This window comes from Eurosta solidaginis, chromosome 3, assembly GCF_040869045.1.
Source record: "Eurosta solidaginis isolate ZX-2024a chromosome 3, ASM4086904v1, whole genome shotgun sequence".
Lineage (NCBI taxonomy): Eukaryota > Metazoa > Arthropoda > Insecta > Diptera > Tephritidae > Eurosta > Eurosta solidaginis.
Window position 1 is genome coordinate 2,514,160 of NC_090321.1, and position 24,257 is coordinate 2,538,416.

The window sequence follows — 24,257 nt, forward strand, 5'->3', positions numbered from 1 at the left end:
TCGGGGCGCTAGCACCGGTGCGGTGAGGGGCAGAGCCCCTCTAGGCAAAAATATATATGCATATATTTTTTTTTGTGCAAAAACTAGAAGCCTCCTGATGAAAAAAAAATTTAGTTTTGGGGTCTAGGAGAATCAAAGCGCGGCACACTAATGGAAAATTTTAGCATTGCCTTATACGACTTCGTGCTGTGGGAGTTCATACTGAGCATCGAGTTCATCTGATTCATATACCTCGCTGTGCTCCTCAAACTCTTCGGCGAGTGTTTTGGATATATCACAACGTAACTGTTTCATATAAAGATGTCAACCCTTTTTCGTGTAAAGCTTAGGTTTGCCAGAGACTCGCCGATTCGCATCCATTGGGCGAGGAGAGTTAGTTGTTGTTGTTGTTGTAGCGATAAGGTTACTCCCCGAAGGCTTTGGGGAGTGTTATCGATGTGATGGTCCTTTGCCGGATACATATCCGGTAACACAGCACCATTAAGGTGCTAGCCCGACTATCTCGGGAACGATTTATATGGCCACATTAAACCTTCAGGACATCCCTCCCTTCCCACTCCCAAGTTCCATGAGGAGCTTGCGGTCTTCAGAGCCTCGTATTTAAGTACAACACGATTCGCCACGGATAGGCGAGGTTTATATTTGGGTTTGGAGAAGCTATATATTGCGCTGGCAACATGAAAAGGTTGCGCTACACAGCCCCTTGAATCTTGTATTTTAGTCGCCTCTTACAGCAGGCATACCTACCGCGGGTATATTCTGACCCCTAACCCGCTGGGGGTAGGGGCGGTTGTTGGCGGCCTTTTGCGCCGCTTATAAAAGGTTACCCTGGCCGGTCCATCAAAATTTAATCCGCGCAAAATCCCTTTGTACATAAAACCTTTTCCTGTGTGCAACATTACAATAACCACATGAAAAGTTTTAATTTCTTTTGGAAATATCTTTTCACAGCCGAAAAACTTTTAATTTCCGGTTTCGGCTGCGTGTGGGTCCAAAACACGTCAGTTGGATAACTCGCCGTTCATAAACCAAAATTTCTATCACCACAGTAAATAAGAATAAACGCTTTGGTCGTTTCGAAATGAAAAGTAGCAATGGCAATCCGAACTGGAACCAGCTCTTGTTACGTTAGATAGCTGGATCTACATAGAACGCTTTGCCGCACACCGAAAGGCCCTAACACATAAGAATAACCTATTTGACGATCTCCATACAAATACATGCAGTCAACTCCAGCATCGGGTGCTGATAGATGAGTTGACTGCATGTGTTCGTATGGGGATCGTCAAGAAGGTTATTCTTATGTGTTCGGGCCTTTAAGCTAAAGACACATTGAGCCGCGCAACATGTAGCGGCAGCGGCGCATCACTTGTTTTCCTATTTGATCAACAATGCAGCTCATAGCAGTGCTGCTGGCGCTATATGTGAATAGCTCCATAAGAATACATGCAAAGAATACTTTACCCCGCAATGTGTCATCAGTTTTATGGCGAAGGAGCATGGCAAAAGCATTTGTTTTTCCCTACAATAAAATTAAAAGACGGCAACATTGTCATATGCGTGATTTGGTCGCTTTGGCGCGCTACAATCAGCTGGTACTCTTCGCCTCTGTCAAGCCCATTTGCCTACTCTTTCTGCAGCACGTCGAAAGTATCACAAGTGTAGTTTTTCACACACGAATTTTTTATTGCAAATTTTGTGCAAAGTTTTTAATAGTTTAACATTAAGTATATGGTTTTAAATCATTGGATTTCGAAAACTAAAATTTTTGTATATTTTTTGCTATTAAGCTGATAAAAATCCGGAGTGATTAAGTGGGTTAAAATTGCCTGAAAAAAAGAGTATTTTTCGGTGTGTGTACGGTTAGAAAAAAACGCGCTGCCGTGGTGGGGCATTCGAATTTCCGCTGCTGCTTCTCGCCATTTTGAGTCGAATAAAATTTGTCTGCCTCCAACGTACGACAAATTGGCAAACCATAAAGGGAGATTCTAAACAATTAAATACCGAGGCAGTACGGTCTACCAATTGTGGAAAACAAAAGGATAAGTGAAAAAGTTACTAAAGCAAAGTTTGAACCTACTTGGTACATGTATCTGCAGATGGAGTCTGGGGCGAGGATTGATATCGATTGAAGAACTATTTTAAGGCGCAACGTCATATTCTTGAATTAAAATAAGTTTCTTAAATACAAAAAAAGTTTCCAATACTTCAGGTAGAATTGGAATTCAACGGTGCGTAGGTGTTCCAACAGAGAAAACACCAAGTTAAGGTAACGATAAAGCGAAGCGAAAAATGGCGCATTCAACGTCTGCTGCTGCCGCATCGACGACAAGTGAAATAAACTGTATAATCCAGGATGCAAATGGTAAGTACTGCACAACCATGGTCATTTAGATCTATCTATTTATTGTTGGTTGGAACTGTAGTTATTTATGGCACCAAAAAATAAAACTTATTTAAGGTATTGTCTCTAATAAAATAAAAGGAAATACCAAAATATTTTCTTAATTTACCTTCGCTTTACTGCCAACAAATATGGGCCGAGTAGTGGTGTTATATTTTCATGTCAATATTTATTCATTATTGTTATTGTTTTTGTGCTACTGGTCGTGTCGTGTAGATCGCGCTAGTTGGCATGAATATGAATAAAATTAATTGGAAGTGAATGAGGAAAAGAAGAGGGCGAGAAGCGCGTGAAAACTGAACGTTGCAGCAAAGCGTTTAATGGAAAATGAGTAATTTGTAATGTAAAAGGCTAAAAGCATAACACAAAAACAAAACGGAAAAGGAAATGGGGCTGAGTAGGAGAAAAAAATACATGTTAGTAATTGCCAGAAGACAAGATAAAATTGCTAGAATAGTATAAATATTAAATTCAAGTGCTAATGAGTTCAGCTCCCGTAATTTTGGAACGTATATATACAATTACAGAGATAGATTTCTATATGTGCAATCAGTGTGGCATCGGGGTTGCTAATAAATATGTAAGTTCAATATGCCCTGGTTCCTTTTTCGTGTGAAGTTTGAGAAATCTCTCGAGAGGTATTGGATGCTCATATACATATGTAATGGTGTATAGCGCAGTGCATAGTGTGCGTGACGACGGTACTAAAGGTGTTAAAGGAATTGTGAAGCGTAATATATAGCCTACCAAATTCAAGTGTCTCCACACCAATGCGTGGCGCGTCCTTTTATAGATATAAATCTACACAGTAGATAAGGCTATGCCGACTTCAAGCTCCTTTCGGAGGACTAAGATGCATTACGCGGCAGGTGCAACTCGATGCCAGATCAACTGACCGTTCAAATTGTCAAATCGTTTGTATGATAGTCGGATAAGTAGCTAAAAGTGCTAGTCCCTCGGAATTTGAGTGATTGTTACCTCTTCTCAATATAGCAATGTTGAGGGATAATATGAATTTACCTTTAACAGAACCTTCCCTTACAATATTAAATACGATTTGCGACTGATTTATTATATCTTTATGTTTAATAAGCTCACGTTCAAGGCGGTTATGTTTTTAACAAACTTTGTGTATTAAGACTGCACGCTACATAGTCATATATTGCAAAGTCAAGCAGAGCTCTTACATATGCGCATAACTTGAAAAAAACTAAACCTTATTTGGCCGCCGCGGTGTGGTGGTAGCATGCTCTGCCTGCTGTTCAACTTCATGAAAAATTTATAAAAAAGTTTTCCTAATCAGGGTCGCCCCTTGGAAACGATTTGCAAACACTGCGAGTGTACTTCTGCCATGGAAAGCTTGAAAATTCATCTGCCTTGCAGATGCTCTCCGAAGTCGGCGTAAAACAAGAGAAGTTCTGACTTACCTCGGAGGTAAATCGCGCCATGCATTTATATAGTTTTTTGTAAACCTCATTCACTGGTTCTTATTGGGAGGGTTTAAAAATGCTCAAATAAACTTTTTTTAAAGTATTGAAGTTATCACTACTTTTCATGTAATGGCGAACTTCATTGAAATATTTCAAGTCTTTCCAAAATATATTTTTCTTGTCCATTTCTGTTTTAAAAAAGCTGATTACTGAAAATGTATGAATATGTTTCACTTACATAATTTACGAAATCTGAAATGTCTTTTATTAACCTGCTTATGACAACAAACTATTTAAAAAAAATCTTTTTTTGTAAACTTCAATTCTCACAATAGTGTATTAAGCTCATTTTTAATAAATAATTGGTATAGTTTTGCTAAGAAATATGATCTTGTTTGCTTTCAGGTAAACTCGTCAAGATATTGAGACAAAAGGATATCAAACAAGAATCAATTGGTAGTAACGACTCTCCTACTATAAGAACTGTGCATGTGAATAACGCAAGTACGGGCTCTTACGCGCAGTTGGTAAGTTAAAAAAATATCGCGAATACTCATATTTAATAATCGCTTCCATGAATTAACTTCTCTTTCACATTCTTATAAGAATAATAGAACTCATTATAAAGATTAAATGCCTTGGTAAGCATGAAAATATCGAAAGTTTATGAGCTCGTATCACAAGATTTATGAGAATTCGTTTACACAAATTGAATAATTTAACCGAAGATTTCAGTTACCCTGTCACTTTAATTATATTTTTTATATTCACTTTGGAGCGCATGAAGCCTTGTTTCAAGGACCATCTCATCTTCCATAGACAGCGTCCATGATTCCAAACCATACATCAGGACATGTATCATGAACGAGAGATATCTTTAGTTTTCAAATTACTATTCAATCCAGTGTAACACTTGTTGGAAAGAGTTATTCTCTATTGGATTTCTAAGCTGTCATTGTTTTCGCTGTTAATGATGGCTCCTATATAGATGAATTCCTTCATAGTCTCAAATTTATATTCTTAAACAGTGACGCGACTGCCAAGGAGCGAATGCGCCGATTCTTTCTGTATTGTCTCTGTCCAATCCATATGATATCAGTATCATCAGCTACGCCAGCAATTGAAATGTTTATTATTATTAAGGAACATGCCATACCTTTATCAATGTCATTTTATTGTTGAAAAGCCACATATCCATGTTTACCCCATACGAAAGGCGATTATAGGCGATGGAGTGTTGATTTTACTTTGAAATTGCCTCATTGTATGACCGTTTTTTGTGTCTGCTGAACAGTGCCCGAGGCCCTTTAATACTAACGATTCCATTGTACGCTCTTATAATAAATTAAAACTTCGCGGATTCGCGGATCGTAGACATACTTGTTTGGTTTATTTTTTTTTTTTTTGCACAACTTATTCACCATAAGTTTGACTCCTAGATTTTCCACTGAGTAAAACAGGCCATACGTGTGTGTATGTAGGTGGAAACCATGATACAAAAAATGGAGGTAGTTCCATTTAGTGTGCCTTTAGCCACTTTACTTTTGCGAGGACAATGACAATTTCACCAAATACAAGCTACCAGATTGAAAAATGTTACGAATTTTCTAATTTTGGTGGATTTCATATTAACGAATAAGCCTAATTACTTTCATAGTTATTTTAAATCAAAAAGAAAAAAAATATCCCATGCCTTGGGAATATTTTAATACGAAATATCAGCCTAGAAAAGAAGGTTTTTAATAAGTTTTTCGAGCTCCCGAAAATTGTTTTGGAGGAAGAAACATGGATCGAAGTATGCAAAGCAAGAGAATATGGCCTTCTTAACTGTCCGTACGTTTGCTCAGAACATGTTGACAAAGCATACACGTTTGTTAATTGCTTTCTCAAAGGAGTTCCTTATAAACCGACACCGCAATTTCTTGATAAACTGGCTAAAAGTCCACATTACATATTTTTTTATTTATTGTATAATTCAAGCGTTGCGCTTTAGGAGGCAATTGTTTAACCATTTTTTAGTGAGAACATTACCCTGTAGTCCTGCAGGTTATCCACTAGTTATGAGAGTATTTTTGCCCGTCGTACCAACAAATTAAATACCTACCACTCACTGCAGACTTTAGATATACACTTTTTCTCAACATGCCTTGAGAAATGTCCACTGTCGTTTTACTGTATTCTCAATCGATATGTATGCACACAAATCCTGCTAAAGCATATTATTATTGTCTCAGATGACCATTGCGTTTTCTTCCTAAAGGAAATTTTCATCCCGAAAAACCACAGATTCGCCTTTAAACAGTAACCATATGACAACGCTTCTGGCAAAACAACAAACATTATGAAACTTCAAAAATCCCCAAATACGTCAAAAAATTGTGAGTGGAACTACCTTCTTTTTTGTATCATGGGTGGAAACGTTTTAAATTTTTTTATTGGAAGACGTCAATGATGTCAAAATTGGTTGGTCCTTGTAATGTTTTTATCATGGTGGCTGCTGTAGGAATACAACTTAATTGTTTTTCCAAACTGGTTTCCAAAGAATAAGTAATCATTAATGTTATTCGAACACCTCGTCTATGGCTCCAAAACTGTTGGTATCTTCTTCTCGTAGCAGTTATAAGTGTATGCACACAGTGCTATAGTGTTAAAAGTTCGCAGTTTATACAAAATTTCACTTTCGGCTTTGGTTGAATACTTTTCGCATTTAAGTTCTAAACAGGAATGTCTTTGCGCGAGCAACATTAAGTAAGTACTTATTGAAATGCATTTGCATGGAGCCCCGCGACTGGAATTTCCAGTGATGGCCATTCAAAGTACTTGCATATCCTTCTGTATACGGTATCATCCTTTTGTCCACTCTATGATTTGTGCTAAGTTTTTTATATAATCCAATTCCTTTTTTAATTTTCAGTCAACTTCGAGTCAAGCACAATATTTGAGCCGTTATAACATACAAGGTGGTGACAGTAAGTTTAAATATATTTCGGTTTTAGGACTACTGAACTACATTATCTCATTTTTTAAAAAGGCTCCAACACATATACCGTCATATCGACACAAAATAGTGTTGGCAATCAGGAACCGGTATTTACAACGTTTAAATACGAAGCTCCCGAGACAGTAATCGCAAATTACTCAAATCTTTTATATAATAACGGTAATGAAAACTTGTATATAATTATAGGTCACTGTTAAAACAGAGGAACCGTACACAAAATACGCACCAAACAACAATACAAAAATGAAATCAAAACTGTAAGATTTTTTAAAAGAATAATTTCAAGGGATTGAACTATTTATTCCTCTTCTTTTATTACTATCATAGCCATACCACCAACAGTCTACACTCAAACTCTGCACGAAGGCAGCGTAAACCCGAAAAGGCCGGTAAAGGTTTACGACATTTTGCGCTTAAGGTTTGTGAAAAGGTTAAGGAAAAAGGCGTAACTACCTACAATGAGGTGGCCGACGAGTTAGTCGCTGAAGAACTGCATATGAATTCCATTGATTCTGCTAACTGTGATCAAAAGAATATACGTCGGCGTGTATATGACGCGCTGAACGTTCTCATGGCTATGGAAATAATTTCAAAAGACAAAAAGGAGATACGTTGGATTGGTTTGCCATCGAATTCAGCTGAGGTATTAATCGCTGCTTTGAATATAGTAATAATTCTTGTTGTACTATAAAATCATTTTAATGTAGCAATGCTCTGAACTGGAAAAGCAAAATGAAGAGTGTCGTCAACGTATACAACAAAAACATCAGCAATTAAATGAGCTATTGCTGCATCAAGTTGCCTTCAAGAGTCTGATCGAACGTAATAAAGAAGCGGAACGACAAGGCAATGTACCAACACCCAATTCATCCATACAACTACCTTTTATCATAGTAAATACTCACAAATCGACAAAAATAAATTGTAGCGTTACGAATGATAAGTGAGTATTACGAATAATAGGACCAACTTTTAAAGCGAGCCACCTAAAAAATTTTTTACTTGGATAGCTAAAATAGTTAGTTTGTTTGATAAGGGGTCAAAAAGAATCATTTTCCCTAAACTTTGATTTAAATAAAGTTGCACACGATTGCGAAATTTGATAGCAGTTTCTTTGCAAATTTCTATTCGAGTGAAAACAAATTTTTACGGAAATATATATTAAATTATTCTAGGTGGCATCCGAAAATCTCTTGCTATTTCTATAGCATAAGAGGTTACTAAATTTTTATTTTTTAAATCGATTTAAAAAAGATTTTTTTTTTGGGAAAATTTTAGACAATATTTTTTCGCGAATTTGCAGAAAAAAATACTAAGTACTAATAATATAGCTCCACCAAAAATTTAAAGGCTTGTGCTTCAAGTATAGAGTTCTACGATTAATGCGAAACAAAAATGTTAAAATTATCCCTACCCGTTCAGAAGTTATGACCAATAGAAGTGATAATACCACTTTTAATTCACAATTTATTGCAACTGCAATTTTTTTAAAAACAAAGTATAGGGAAAATGCTAATGTTTGACCCGCTATCCAATAAGATAACTAATTCAGTTATCCAAGTAGAAATTGTTTAGGCTCGCTTTAAAAATGGTGTCCTCATAACAATTGGTATAATTAAAAATATAATTTTGTTCTAGATCCGAATACATATTTAAATTCGATGATCAATTCGAAATGCACGATGATGCAGAAGTACTGAAACGAATGGGGTTACTTGGTGGTAAATGGAGAACACGAAAATATTAAAAAAAAAATGTTACAAATTTGTTATGCTTACTATTCTTCATAGGTTTGGATAAAGGTCAATGCTCACAAGAAGACATCGAACGGGCAAAAACCCTGGTGCCACCAAATTTTGAAAAATACATAGAAGGTATATGTGACAGGGGCATGATAAAAGTTTTTTGGCTTTTTTAAGTTCATATAATGCAAACTTCGTAGCTTCGATGAGAAGTATTAAAGGAAGAAATAACTCTCGCGTATCATGTGATCATGCAATTTTTCATATTATTATTATTATTTATTTATTATTACGGCGTTTTAAGCCTAAAACTTAGATTATTACAAATTTTTAAATACATTTTAATAATAATAGGATTTGTTGCGTTTGGGGTGTCGGAATGCATGAGATTCCGATCAGCACGGGAACTGGTGGTCTCAACGGGCGAGTCTTGGAGTCATATCATTGGGAGGTTGGAAGGACGTGTTCTCAATCCTGCCCTACTCCAAGACGTATGATTACCCAGTTTTATTATTTATGCTGTCGGAATGCATTTGATTCCGGTCAACCCAAAAGCCAGCAGCTTAACAGAATAAGCCACTCTTATCGGACGGTTGGAAAGGACGTGTTTCCAATCCTCCCTGTACCAGCCCCTATGTAAACACAATTAATTACAATACATCATTGTTGCGGGAATATACGTGATTCACATGAACACTCCAACTGTTTGTCTGGGACGATATTTTCAGGAATTCTTTCCTAATTTGATTGCGAGCAATATATGTATTTGACCTGATGCATAAGATTACTCTGTGTCTATTTGGATTGCCGTGTACGCTCTAGGATTAGTAACATGAAATACAGATACAAAATATTTTATCTTATTGGAAGAGTTTTGCAATATTCTAATAAACTTTTTTTGAAGGTGTTTAGGTTTTCACAATTTTTAACATGATTAGGTAGTTCATTAAAACATTTCAGGCCTTTGTAAAATAAATTTTGATTGTCCATTTCTGTTTTGAGAAGAGGTCATCTAAAATTATTATTTTCCCTGATTATGTAAGAATGGGTTTCATTCACATAAACAAGTTTTTCACTTAGGTAGGCTGGTAATTTACCATGCTTGATATAAAATACAAATTGCATACTATGGTAAAATATCAACTGTTTCACGCTCAGCCTTTTAGTGCATCAAGCATACTCTTTATGGAAGTGTCGTACCTCACTTTCAATATGAATCTCATAGCTTTGTTTTGCATAATTTGTAACCTGTCTACTTGTGTTTTATTGGCAATAAAGAATATTGTAGGGCAATATAAGAAGTGCGGTTCTATGATGGATCTATAAACTTTCAACTTATATTTCTTACTAATAAGTTTACACGATCTCTTCCAAAATCCAATTTTTTTGCTCATTTTTGGCAATATAATCAGCTTTCGGGTATAACCTGCGATATCGTGTGCGTTTGACATTGGAAATTTATCCCATTGTAAATACAAGCTACGAATAGTAAACACCTTTTTCAATTCTCATTTTTCTTTTCGTATTCATGTTTTAAATTGACAGTTGCTGGTTTCTATTCGTATTCTATTCCGTATATTTTTTTGTGTATTATAAAAATAATATAATAATATATACCAGTTTGCAAATGCAATGATAGACCAGTGGTCTTCAAACTATTTGCAGTCACGACCTAAAAAATTTATCAAAAAAATCTGGCGGCCCATCATGACTGGTTGTGATTCTATTCTACAAAACACTAAAACTGGGATTGCTTCACTCGCCAAGGTATGCGGTAGTGTGCTTTCTTACCATGCCGAAATTCCCCGGTTCATAATGTGGGCAAGCATTCCAAAAATGTTATAAGAAAGTATGGGCAAAAATAGTATAATTCTTCGTCATAAGAAATAACGAAGGGATTCAAGGTGTTGATAGGCGCAATACAAAGCTTTATAGCATCAACGCTTCCGCAACTCGGAATAAACTTATACTGAGGAGTTAAATTCATACCTTTTTTGACAAATCTTAAATTTAGTCTGTGTTGCAAAGATAACTTACCGTTCTGTAAGTAAGTCCCGGCCGAAGATATATTTTTACTTACCGAAATGTTTTTTGAATACTCCTACACCGAAATATAAAAAAATCGAATCGAATCCTGAATACTTAATTTTCTCGCTTCCAATATTTTTTCGGGCAACCATTCATATGTAACTTCGTTTTAGGTATTTAAATTTGTTGAACAAAGCGTACGAAAATGCACAACATGGAATTTTATTTTTAAATTAATAGATAAATATATCGACCTATCCTAAACGTTTTTTTAACTAGGACGTATCTCAGAGATTCCTGTAATAAGGCCGTATCTGAGCGAAGTCGTTAATAACTAAAGCCATATCTCAGGAGACTGGTTAAAAAGGTTGTAACCGAAGAAATATTTATATTTTTATTATCAAAAAAGCTTTGAATTTAACTTAATTTATTTGTTACAATTCGCAAAGGACATAAATTGGTAAACCAAAATATGGATTCATGTTTCTTCCATAATATCGTTTAGCATATTAAGTAGTTAACGAACTGTGAAAAGAAATTTAACTAAATTTAGTTCATATCTCTTCTGTCAAAATTTTTTTACTGACCTGAGATACGAAGTCGCTGAGATACGGCCTTATTAACAGAATGTCGGAGATACGTTATTTTTTAACAAAACTTTTCAGTTACTACCTTTCTATTTTTATTTTATTTTAAATATTCAGACATTTAGGCTAACTAAACTGTTTCATCTTTTTATAGCTTATGGTAATGGCAAAGGTTTAACATGCGATTTCGACGATGAAACCATGACAGGCTATGCTGAACTTACTAATGATTCCTCATCGCTTAACTTTTCGCGCAATCATGCCAATGGCAGTGGGGGTGCCAAAAGAGCTCATGGCATACGCCAAGATGATGATGATGAAGATTTTTTAGAAAATAGTGATATTGATTGAGGCGAATTAATAGTTGCGTACAATACCAGCAACAATACATACAATTACAACCAATTAAAAAGCGGCAACAACAACAAAAACCTCCATTCACACAGCAACAAAGCTGCAATAAACGAAAGATTTTCTGTGGGCGATAACAAACGAACAAGCATTATTCCAGGTGATGACAGTGGCAAAGATTGTGGTGATATTATTGGTAATACAAATGCAATCTCCGAAACTGATCAGCAAGAATTGCAACAAACGCAATGTAGGTTAAATGCTACAACATCCAATGGAGTGGGCACAATTATCACTGATGTTAACAGCCATTTAACAGAGGATTCATTTAGTTTTTCATTCATTTCCGCCTTACTAGGTTTGCATTAAGATAAGAGTAAAGTGAGATGCGCTCAGTAGTTTAAAAAAATAGGCTATTATTTTGTGGAATTGTTTATACATTTCTATTCATTTGGCCATATTTGCATACTCTAATAGGCTCATGAAGTCTACATCACAAAAACGGAGCTACAATGTATTTTCTATGTAGCCGTTCTCTTCAAAAATAGATCAAGGCGAATATTTCAAAATATTCTAGTTTCGCTTTCTGAGCCCTTATTTTACTTAGACTTAATTTTATAATTTGTTCTACATATCTGTTTGAGAATGTATGCATTGAATATTTTAATGTGCATAAGACTTAATTATTAGTATTAAAATACTGGCTAACTAAATTGGGAAAGTTTGTACTTTATTATTTTCTATCAACAGAAAGTTATTTTTGTTTACCTATTTTGAATTTGCAAATTTATCCTTATAAATATTTTAGACAGAGTCCACCAATAATGCTTTCGCAACAATTACCAGCAAGATAAAAAAACCAAAACGTTGAAGAAATCCTATCCGTTGAATACATACAATAAGCAGGACTTTTGTGTCACTTTAAATAAAAGACTTAATGCAGCTTTATTTAAGTTTTATTGCAGCTCTAGGCAATACAAATATTTGCATAATAAAATGAAAAAAAAGTACTAAAACCAGTTTCTGAATTGTCTAGAGCTCAAATGAGTGTTAAATAAAACCGGTTATAAAAATCAAACAATGTTAGTTAAACTCCGCACCAGGTCTGAAGTACTAGTGACGACGAGTACACTAAATTTTGAGTGCATTATACTTTCACTAGTTACAATATTTGATTGCATAGCTTGGAAATAGTTAATCTTTACTTCACTTTGTTTAAAAGGATTTATTATTCACTTACACTTACTTGAGAGTCAGCGAAGATATCTCCACTCTAAAGAATTGGGTCCACCACTACAAATAAACTGATTAAAAAAACAATTGCACCTTGAAAACTTCTCGTGAAATGAACAGAAGTTTCACTTTGTTCAAATAAACGCCTATTGAAAAGTTCACAACAGTATTCTTGACGGTACATGCGTCAGCGACACTCGTATGCCTCGAGCTATCCTAAAAGTACCTCCGTAACTGAAGTGTTTCATTAACAGGGACATACAGTGGGGCCATAAATATCGAAACCTTGTTTTTAAAAATTATTCACAACCGATTTTAATTTTTGGAGGATATTCGGAAAAGTAAAGAGAACAAGAGGCAGATGTAGGTTTTAAAATTTGGCTTTTCAACTTAGGTTGAAAAGTATGCTCAAAATAATTCTAATTTTTTTCTTTTAGAACAGTGCTCGGCAAAAACTAAAATGTAAGGGTATTAGTGAGAGCGAGAGCATGAGCATCCCAGCAGGAAACTTAATTTTAAATTTATTAAAACAGATACCAAAAATTTTGGAAATTTTTATTTTTGATTCAAAAATAGTTTGAAATATTGCCAAGTCCCCCAAATAGCTCCAAATAGCTTCGAAAGAAAGTTTTTTTAATAAACAGAAAACTTTGATTCAAATAATACTCGCTCTTTAAAAGTTGGCTCAATCCTTCCAAATAATCTGGAATAAATTAGCATTTTGCATGAATGAGCTACTTCAATGTGAATACAAAATTCAATGAATATTTGTTAATGACAAACAAATTAAATGCTTAAATCAAGGCGAATTCGATACTGTCAAGAATGTAATGAAATTGCTAAATAAAGCTAAATCGTTTTAAATTTATAAAAATAAATAGAAAAATGATTTCTAATCATTTTGAATGTATTCTTAAGTGTGTTTGATATTTTTCAGAAGTGGGATTACTTTAATCATGATTATTCTGTTGGTGAATGGGGGACTTCGTATTTGTGTACATATGTATCGATATGTAACTGGCAGAGCAAAGAAGCGACTGGCGCGCCAATTAAGTAAGTACGTATATATATATACGGTGTACACTCCCCTCAAACATCAGAGTGCCAATATATTGCTGTTTAAATGTTTTATTTTTGTATTCAATAATCGAAGTTTTTTTTTTAATTCAGGTATGCGGGCTTTATTTCTTCTTCTAAAGGGAGATAAAGCCCGTGGGCGTCATGGTCTTATTTTTAGGAAATAACGCCTACTTCCCTGTTGCCATTTAAAATTTACTATAAACATTTTCATGCTCACATTAAAATAAAATGGCAACAAAAAATAAATTACAATACAAAATAAAAAATTTTAAAATATAGCAATAGTAGAATAAAACAAAATAAAATAAAAAAATATTAAACAAATAAATTGAATATTTAAGAATTCATGAGCTTAACACACCCGGCTTATAACAATGGGTTGGCTTTACACTAATGGTCCATTTCATTTTATTCGGAAACTAAAAATCTCTGGAAATGTTATCTCAGTGTGTTCCAACGAGTATTAATCAGGAAAATTGTTATAAACAACTTATAACTAATTTGTTTCACTTTTTACACTTCCACAAGATATTTTTATATAACTACACACGTTAATATGTACAAAGCCATACACCACTACTTTAATTTGATTAAATTTAGATATTGTTGTGTAATTTAATAGGTTATTTACTTATTTTCCGCGAACACAAATTAATTAAATTAGTTATTTTGCAATACTTTTTTAATATTCAAAAGGGAAATACGACCGCGGACGTTATTGCACTGCACCTTACATATATGTATACTGCCATCCAAAAAGAGACACCCACCGAAGGTTTAGGGGAGTGTTATCGATGTTGGTAGCCCTTTGCCGGATATAGATCCGGTACGTTAGGGTAACAAGAACCATTGAGGTAATAGCCCGACCAAAGAGAATAAATATAATAAGAGCCACCTGTCTGCTACGAGTGGCGAGTAACTCGCTGGAAATTAAAAAAATTGATGCCTAATGTTTTCTAAGAGGGACATTTTTAATCTCTCTCGCTCGCATTTATCCATGCCGTGTTGGAACCTTATGCAAATGTGATTTTTGGAAACAGAATTAATTAATTAAATACAGTCGGAAAAATAAACTCAAATACCCCACGAAAATGTATAGAAGACTTTTATGCACATCTCGCCCAAAAAAAACCTGCGACTACCATATACAATCTCGGGAACGATTTAGTATGGCGACATGAAATTTTCTAGGCCATAACGCCCACCCCCTAGATTCATAAGAAACTTGTGGTGGGTTGGGTTGCGCTATATAATCCCTTGCATCAATTTGGTATTTTTGTTGCCTCTTACGACATTCATACCTGCCGCTGGTATATTTTAAGCCCCCTAACCCGCTGCGAGGATATTCGACTCGAATATCGATTCTATTCGATTCGTATCGAACGGGATTCGCACACCACTAGTCAATATACTTTGCCTGTGATGCCACTCTTCCTACTCTATACTTTATGACACTCGATTGTTTGATGTTTTCTATCTACAAAGTTAAACCATTTTTTTAGTATTTGTTTTCGCATTTATTTCAGCTTATTTTAATTCTAACAAACCATATTCACAAACCACAATAAACTAGTAAAAACATTTGTTAGCATAATAATATTAAAACACATTGCGCTTAACAAAAGCGGCAATTTGGGAAATTTTACATTTTTATTGCAACCAAATTAAACCATTCACGGTCAGAATAATGCGTCAGACGAATTTCATTTGCATTATCGGCCTCAAAGCAAAATATTTCTTGATTTATTTTCTTCTAATTGCACGAAACTTCCATGAATTTAAAAGCATTAACTATTTTTAATATGGCAACGCCTTACAAAATTAACAATCCTTTGCTATTGTGAATGTCGAAGTTTGTCAGAAATAAATTTTGAAAGTTGAAAAATAAAGAAAAAAATTTTTTTAAGTTTCTAGGCTAAATTTAATACACAGAGAACGTACCATTTACACAAGAACATCCGTTTCGATTTAGTAATGTAATTAGCGCCAAGATGAAATATAAAATACATATTTTCTACAATGAAACATTATTCGAAGCTGCCGCTCACAAATATTTTTTTTTAGTTTTCAACAAATTTGTCAAAATTTATAAATTTACTATTCAAATGTACATTAGGTTGAGTCATGGCATGATATATATATTTACTCATTGTGAATTTATTTAAGTCACGAATATTGTGAATTCATACAAGTGGCGGATGTTTAATAAAAACGTCCACAATATTAAACAGCCTCGATCACCTGTTTAATCGCTGTTCGATTACTTAAATCATTTACTCAATAATCTTTTTCAAACATTTTTGTAGGCGACTGGTACATCACCGCCACGGTGATGCACAATTTTTTTTTTGGGGTACAAACACAACAACAACCACATGGAAATCGCCAACTTCAAATGCAAATATCTCCGGACAGAGATAAAATTTTTCTTTTCCGCCATCGGATTATTGTTCTCGAGATTAATACGCGTCGTTTGACACCTCTCGATATTTTTGGTAGCGTATTAGCAGTCGACCCCTCAACTAGACTATTACCAATATCAAAAACTGTTTCGTACAAGATAACTGTTTTAATAATTTAAAGTTTTGGCGATGAACTTGCATAATAACAAATTTAACTGAAAAAGATGGAATCGACTAATAGTCGATTCTACTCTAATCGACACTCGCAATAGGGGGGACTGGCAAATAGAGCTGCCGAAAAAGTGAGGTTATGTTGTTGACATTACCTTTATTATTGCATTATGCTCCTGTGTTGCTAACAAAAATTGCTCGCAATGAGTAAATCAAAACAAAACAGCCTACAAAATTTTTGTGATTGTAGCAGCATAAGGCCCGGTTGTTCAGTAGTTAGTTAGGTAATTGTGCAGTTTAGGGGCCCCACCCTAAAATTTGGCCTTTTTTTTGAGTGAGGTATCAAAAGACGCGTATTCACGTCTAGATCAAGAATCCGAAAGTTAATTTGGTAATAGTCTAGTTGAGGGGTCGACCGCTAATACGCTTCCAACACTATCGAGAGAGGTGTCAAACGACACGTCTTGACATCAGTATAATCCGAAGGCGGAAAATAAAAATATTAACTCGTTCAAAAGATATTAACGAAAAACCGAAAAAAGACCCGCGGATACCTCCGAAACCGGGGGTGGGATCCATAGTATTTTTGCGCAAAACACCTTTCTGAGTTGGCGGCCTTCGGCCGCGCTTAAAAAAATAGCCTTGGGCTACGCCATGCCAAGTCCGGGTGTGTGGTATAACCGTGGCTGCCGCCACGGTGATGCACTATTTTTTTGGTGGGTTCGAACACAACAACAACCACATGAAAATCGCCAACTTCAACTGCAAATATCTCCGGACATAGATAAAATGTGTCTTTTCCGCCATCGGATTATTGTTCTCGAGATTAATACGCGTCTTTTGACACCTCTCTCGATATTTTTGGTAGCGTATTAGCAGTCGACCCCTCAACTAGACTTTTACCGTTAATTTTTTTTACCCGTTCAAAAGATATTAACGAAAAACCGAAAAAAGACCCGCGGGTACTTCCGAAACCGGGGGTGGGATCCATAGTATTTTTGCGCAGAACCCTGGGCTACGCCATGCCAAGTCCGGGTGTGTGGTATAACTGTGGCTACCGCCACGGTGATGCACAATTTTTTTTGTGGGTACGAACATAACAACCACATGAAAATCCCCAACTTCAACTGCAAATATCTCCGGACAGAGATAAAATTTTTCTTTTCCGCCTTCGGATTATTGTTCTCGAGATTAATATGCGTCTTTTGATACCTCACTCGAAAATCTTGGCCCAACTTTAAGGTGGGGCCCCTAAACTGCACTACTACCGTTAGTTAAGCTAAGCTTAAACTAAATTTGGTTAAACTCTTAGTCAAATTTAAACTCCCGTTAAACTACTTTTCTTTCATGTCCCGTTTCCAATGTGGATATATCTAGTTTGGTTTTTTCCGCAAATTATTACTAACGTAATAAAAAAGTAACAAAATAGTAAAAACAATTTTGCCTCCCTAGTACTTTAAAATTCATGACCGGATTATGAGGGCCGTAAAATTTTTGTTATTGTACTAGTGATGTGTCTGGTTTTATTACGTCAGTCATTAGGTTGGGTATAGAAAACGTAAAAACCGTCAAAAAATTTTCACAGTAAAATCGAAAACTTTCTAGGTTTTCTTTGGAATATAGACAGAGAGAATAGGGGTATTCTCTCTGTTTAAAATTAGAAATCGTAAAGTTTCTAAAACGTTTCTCGTTTTCTATACTCAACCCTATGTTGTTGTTGTTGTTGTATTAACGATAAAGACACTCCCCGAAGGTTTTGTTGAGTGTTATCGATGTTCATAGTCCTTTGCCGGATATAGATGCAGTACGTTCCAGTAACAAAGCACCATTAAGGTACTACCCCGACCATCTCGGGAACGATTAATATGACCACATTAAACCTTCTAGGCCATCCCGCTCCCAACCCCCCAGTTCCATGAGGAATCCCATGACGCAATTAAACGTAGAACGTTTTCCATTTTACTGTCAAAAGTTTTCTGCACGTAACAGCAAAATTTGTGAAAAATTGTATACGGTTTCTACATTTTCTATACTCCTCAAACCCATGATGAAATGAAAAACTGGTGTTCTCTTCAATCCGTTTACGTTTTCCCGATTAAGAATTAATAATGAAGCCTAATATGAAAACGAATCAATTTCATTAGCGTTGCCAGAATCAGTTTTTGCAATAACTTTTCATCAAAGTTCCATTACATCTCAAGACTCTGTATACAAGCAGGAAAACAAAACCAAATCGCTACTTTTTGTCAGTCAGTGAATTTGATAGTTTTCGTTAGCCATAGACCGAAAGTGTTGATTTTCGTAAGAGAATTTGAAAGTGTAAGTTTTCGTATGGCAAGTTGAAATATACTCAGCAAAAATATCAAATTGGGATAGTAAAGCAAAATCTGACTAGTCAAATTGATTCAAATACCCCAAACAATGTACTTAAATAACTTAGGGAATTTGGAATTCTGCTGGCATACACAGATTAACATACATAAATATTTGTATTATCTTAACATTAATATACATACATTAATTATAGCTCGATATTACTACTTGCAGTCAAAAATGTCGTTGCACTGGGTGGTGCCACAGGTTGGGGAGATATATCAAAGTCTAATGGCTTTGCAGCACTATCGTTTTGAATTTTGGGTGCCGCAGGGAATGCAGATGTTGATAAGTCCATTAATGAAATCTGGGGTTCGTTGCCAATCTTTGAGTTAGTCAACTGTGTCGGATTAGTTGGTATAGACGGCTGCTGTTGTATGTAATGTTTTTGTTGAAGCTGCTGCTGTTCTTCGCGCAATTGTTGTGGACTCTTAACATAGTTAATTGGTATAATACCAACACTTTGGAGATCAACAGTACTAGCCACAGCCCAGCCAGTATTAAGCATACCAAGCGTATTTTGTATTTCTTTTGGTGCAATAAGCAATGGTTGATTACACTGCATGGTCAGCTCAGTGGGATTTCTCGCTTGAAAATCATACATTGCAATGGTCTTAATAGGATTTAGCCATTTATTCGGATTGCGAGCTATTATAAAAAATTAAAAATTGTAAGTTTTTTTAGATCAAGTTTTTATCTTTGAAAATATTAAGAATATCGCCTTTCGTAAAGTGATTTATGTATACTTAATTCGTATCATAACAGACATACGTACATTTGCAAAATCCGATAATTATTTATTCAAGACAACACACACTGCCAAACATCTGAATAGGTTTAAAGTATGGATTCGTGATTAATCTAACAAAAAAAAAAAAAGATTTAATATTTTAAATGAACTATATTCATACGGTATCGGTCGGAATCTACTGTAAAAGAATTCTTATTAAAATTTAAACCTACTCAGATGTTCAGCAGTGTGGTATGTAGCACTCAAAAGTTGGAAAGAACATTAATTAACGTTGTACTAATATACATACATATGTATGTATTTTTTAATGTTCATACCTTCTTCCTGCGCAGTATTTGTTACAGTACCCAATAACTTCATTATGAGATATGGCGCTGTGAATATAAAACTTATAAAAGCCAATACCGGCCATGGCGATTGACCTTTGTGCGGTAGTTTAGGTGCACCTGATTGTTGTGATGAGTCATTGACAGCTTCAGCAAATGCTGCTTTGAAATTTTCCTTAGACGGATCCATATTCGATAAGCGAAGCCAATAAAGAAGTCTGAAAAAACAACAAACACATGCTTTTATGTTCCTTTATTACATAATTGGACGCACTTATTATATATCCACGTTAATCCACGAAACACGGCAAATGTTTGCCAAAACTGTGCAAAAACACCACGTAAACGCCCAAAATTCGCTGCTACACCTAATATTGCACGAAATGAGCTGGTAAGTGCAAAAAATGTTGAATCCAACATTGCAGCAATATTTCCTATAGCCGACACAAGAGATTCAATACTCTGAAATGCTGGACGTGAGCTAGCTTCCGCTAATTGAATGAATCGCGTTTCAGGATCCATCGGGTTCATTCCACCCATACTAAACCGATTGTATGTACCTACAAAACCATTACCATAACCGCCGTATGAGCCTAAACCTCCATAGGCCCCATAATTTGCCGCACCGTAGCTACCATTACCGTAACCTCCATAGGAGCCAAACCCGCTGCCGAAATTATTGTAACCAGAATATCCATTATAACTCCCAAAGCCTATATTAGTCCCATAGCCACCCGTTGCTGCAGCATGTGGAGCTTGAGGCAGTGGTGGTGGAGCTGATAGGGAGCGCACATTACCCGCAAATGGAGTACGTAATTGCGCATCGCTGCCTAGCAACGTTCCCGTTTGTCCGGTACCTGCTATACCCGTTGGAGGTATTAGATTTGTTTCAACCAAGACAGGACTTCGAAAATTATTTGCAGATCCTCCATTGTCTACCATTTCAGTTATTGTTTTCTACGTGAAAAAACAAACCACACGTATTACTTGAACTTTGAGCCAATATAGAAATTATTTGTGTATGCGCGTTGATGTAATATTGTATATATATGCGTTAATGTTAGAGTAAACAATTGCTATATTTTTTTCCAGTTAACCAGAAAACATAGTGTACCTATACTTGTACACTATGCCAGAAAAAAGCATTGCACTTAAAATGAAATCACAAATGAACGAAATCGAATGATAAACAATTGACCATTGTGAATGAAACTAAGTGTGATATCTTATCTGTCAACTGCCTGAGAGGATGTTCAATATGGCTACTTTTTAGAGTTTTGACAGGGTGTTCAATATGGCTGCGCTTAGGGCCGGCTATCTTCAGCGAGTGATAGAAAGAGATACAGAATGAGACAGCGAGAGTCAATTACAAATCAGGTGATCCAATCACTTTGGAATTTTGACGTCTATGGAGAAAATGTTTCATTCACAATGCAATTGACTGAGCTATAGTTCCACAAAACTATCGATGGTACTATCCATATGTAGATAGGTGAGATATAAGCCATGTTTATTTTCACGTAAACGTCTATAAGCTTAAACTTTATATGGACTGCTAAGCATTGTGAATGATAACTAAGTGTGATATCTTCTGCATAGACGTCAAAATTCCAAAGTAATTGGATCACCTGATTTGTAATTGTCTATCGCTGTCTCATTCTGTATCTCTTTCTATCACCCGCTGAAGATAGGCGCCGCCATATTGAACACCCTGTCAAAACGCCAAAAAGAAGCCATATTGAACATCCTGTCAGGCAGTTGACAGATAAGATATCACACTTAGTCATCATTCACAATGCCGCTAAGCGTCAAACTTTAAATACACCTCTGAAGTTGCTGCGTATAAAATGTGTACTACTAAATTTCAATACGCATTATACCGAAGAGATTATACTCAGATGTAACTGAATATATATGGCCCCTATTATGAGCATCTTTCGATCTTCGACTGTGGTCGAAAGAGCTGATCGAACGAATTTTCATTCGGTATTATGACGCACGTTCGATGAAGGCAAGCATTATTGTGAATTTCGATAAATTCAAAAGTTCACAATAGCACATTTCCTTCAGCTGTCAAATAAAATAAAATAAATAGACAAAAGCAGAACTAATTATTAAATGCAAATATTGAAAATATAAGTATGACTACGACGGAATTGTGGTTTGATGATTCTTCAGATGAAGAGAAAAGCTTACTGGAGCTAGCCAGAAGTAGAACACGCGTGAGGGATGCTTCAAATACATTGAAAATGAATTCCACCACGTAAGTGTAGCTTTCTAAATAAGTTGTTAAATTGTTGAAATTATAAGTTTTGTTTATAGATTTATTCAAAACTTCAGACTGTCCAAGGAAGCGTTCATGGACTTGTTGTCCAGTACAGATGAACTGCTTCAGCAATGCACCAGAGCCAAGCATATTCCTAATATTCTAAAATAGGCAACAGTTCTCCGATTTTGTGCTCGGGGATCCTACCAACTGAGCATTGGAAACGAAAATGCATTCGTACTTGCCCAGCCGAATGTGTCTGTGGTTCTAACAGAGGTGTTGAATGTCTTGGAAAATTTTATTTGTGAAAGATGGATAAAATTCAATTATGAGGAGGCTGAGCTACATCAATCAAAGTTGCATTTCTATAATATTAGCAGAATTCCAGGGATTATTGGCTGTGTTGATGGCACAGACATTAAAATTGTTGCTCCCAAAAAAGAATTACAGAATTTATATTACAACAGAAAAGGATTCTACAGCATTAATGCTATGATTGTAAGTATACCATTTTGATATTAGTTTCAGGTTGTAAATACATAAGTTTACATCTTTATACAAATATTTTTTAGCTTTGTGACCATTCTATGACTATCCGATACATAAATGCAAAATATCCGGGAGCAACACATAATTCTTGTGTGTTCAATATGTCGGCCTTGAAATCACATTTGGAACAGGCAAGAGCCCTTCACTACACATCAGAAAAAGCAATACAAATTATAAACGTGTGTGCGGCTTTGCACAATACAAATTTCTGTAGAAGAGTTATCTAATGAAGATGACGACCATGACATCCCATTCGCCGAAATTGAATCCACAACCAACTCGGAAGCAGAAGAAATCAGAAACTAAATATTGCGAGTTTTGTAGATACTTCATTTTATTGAAATAAAAAATTCATATACATGTATATATATAAAAAAAATATTTGGTAAATTCATTATGGTTCTTAGAAGCTAAAGATTTTCAGTTTTCATAATACAGTCTTAAATTTTATTATAAATTTGGTATAAAAAATATCACTTCAGTTTCATATGTATGTTAAAAAAAAAAAAAAATCAGGTATTGTTCAGCACTTAAAGCATACATTTGTGATGGCCTTATTTTTTCATTTGGCTTTTATACAACTCCAGCTTTTCCTGTTTCAATTTAAAAAAATCACGTTTATAATAGTACTCCAAGCTATACGTTCTCTTCGCATACTTTTCTGTCTCAAGAGCACTTTTTTTGATCTCTTCCAATGTTTTCAGCATCTCTTCTTAAGCATTTTTTTGATTTGCTGTCTGCTCTTGCAATAGTTTGAGCCTATCGTTTTTGCTGCACTTTTTCTATTTGCTTTTCGTGGCCTCTCCTCATCAGGTGCACCACTTTGTCCACTTACTTCCAAATTCTCATCCGATTCCAAGTTATCACTATATAACATTATATAACATTCTTCATTCGCATTAGTACTAAGGCCATGCTCTTGTCCAGGTGGATCTACACTGGTCTGAAGACTTAACAAACCCGTTATAGACTCTTCTGAATGCGTAAAGATATTTAACCTGTTTAGTCCACCACCAGTTGCACGGTATTCCATTATCTTCTCCGACATTTTTGTTTTTGTTTTTGACTTCATGTCAGCCCACACCTGAGACGACAAAAATAAAGTTGTATTATACAGAATTGACTTCTGTGGTTCTTTAGTTCACCTTAATCCACTTTTTCGTCGTCCTTACTGGTGGTCCTAAACAGTTCAGCTCCACTGTTATATTATCCCACTTTTTTGTCACCTGAACCTTTGTGCAAGTTAATTTTGCTTTATGGGAATTTTTTTCCATAATTGAAACCAGTCTTTCAAGCTGTTGTTTTGTACTCACGACCTTGGACCTATATAAAATTAATTCAAATAGTTTAAAATTACTACTAGGTAGTAAAAAATTAGAACATAAATACAAAAAATTTACATTTTAAACAATTCTTTTTCTATTCGATACAGCGTCGACAACAAATTTCTATTCGCTACAAAATTCGGTACACAACGAAAATTTCGACAGAGATGAGGTGTCATAATACCAACTTCTAATTCGATTTTCGATGTTCGATAGCCAACGAAGATCGAAGATCGAA

At 35.3% G+C, this 24,257-nt stretch overlaps 2 protein-coding genes and 1 long non-coding RNA gene across 3 annotated transcripts; 2 read left to right on the top strand and 1 right to left on the bottom strand.

Moving 5' to 3' along the window:
• Positions 1-1,618: 1,618 nt before the first annotated feature.
• On the top strand, positions 1,619-13,684 carry Dp (transcription factor Dp). The gene is made up of 10 exons (XM_067770315.1): positions 1,619-2,365; positions 4,240-4,361; positions 6,749-6,803; positions 6,866-6,957; positions 7,022-7,092; positions 7,163-7,478; positions 7,543-7,778; positions 8,474-8,556; positions 8,626-8,709; positions 11,347-13,684. The coding sequence occupies exons 1-10, from the start codon at positions 2,293-2,295 to the stop codon at positions 11,541-11,543; spliced, it is 1,329 nt and encodes a 442-aa protein (XP_067626416.1). The 5' UTR covers positions 1,619-2,292; the 3' UTR covers positions 11,544-13,684.
• On the bottom strand, positions 11,893-21,082 carry Pex13 (peroxin 13). The gene is made up of 3 exons (XM_067770314.1): positions 20,154-21,082; positions 19,871-20,097; positions 11,893-19,450 (listed from the first exon to the last, which is right to left on the bottom strand). Exons 1-3 carry the CDS (start codon positions 20,819-20,821, stop codon positions 18,951-18,953), a joined length of 1,395 nt encoding a protein of 464 aa, XP_067626415.1. The 5' UTR covers positions 20,822-21,082; the 3' UTR covers positions 11,893-18,950.
• Positions 21,083-21,842: 760 nt separating this feature from the next.
• LOC137246185 (uncharacterized) lies at positions 21,843-23,445 on the top strand. Its single transcript, XR_010951429.1, has 3 exons — positions 21,843-22,142; positions 22,202-22,643; positions 22,718-23,445. It is a non-coding gene; the product is annotated as an uncharacterized lncRNA (long non-coding RNA).
• Positions 23,446-24,257: the final 812 nt, after the last annotated feature.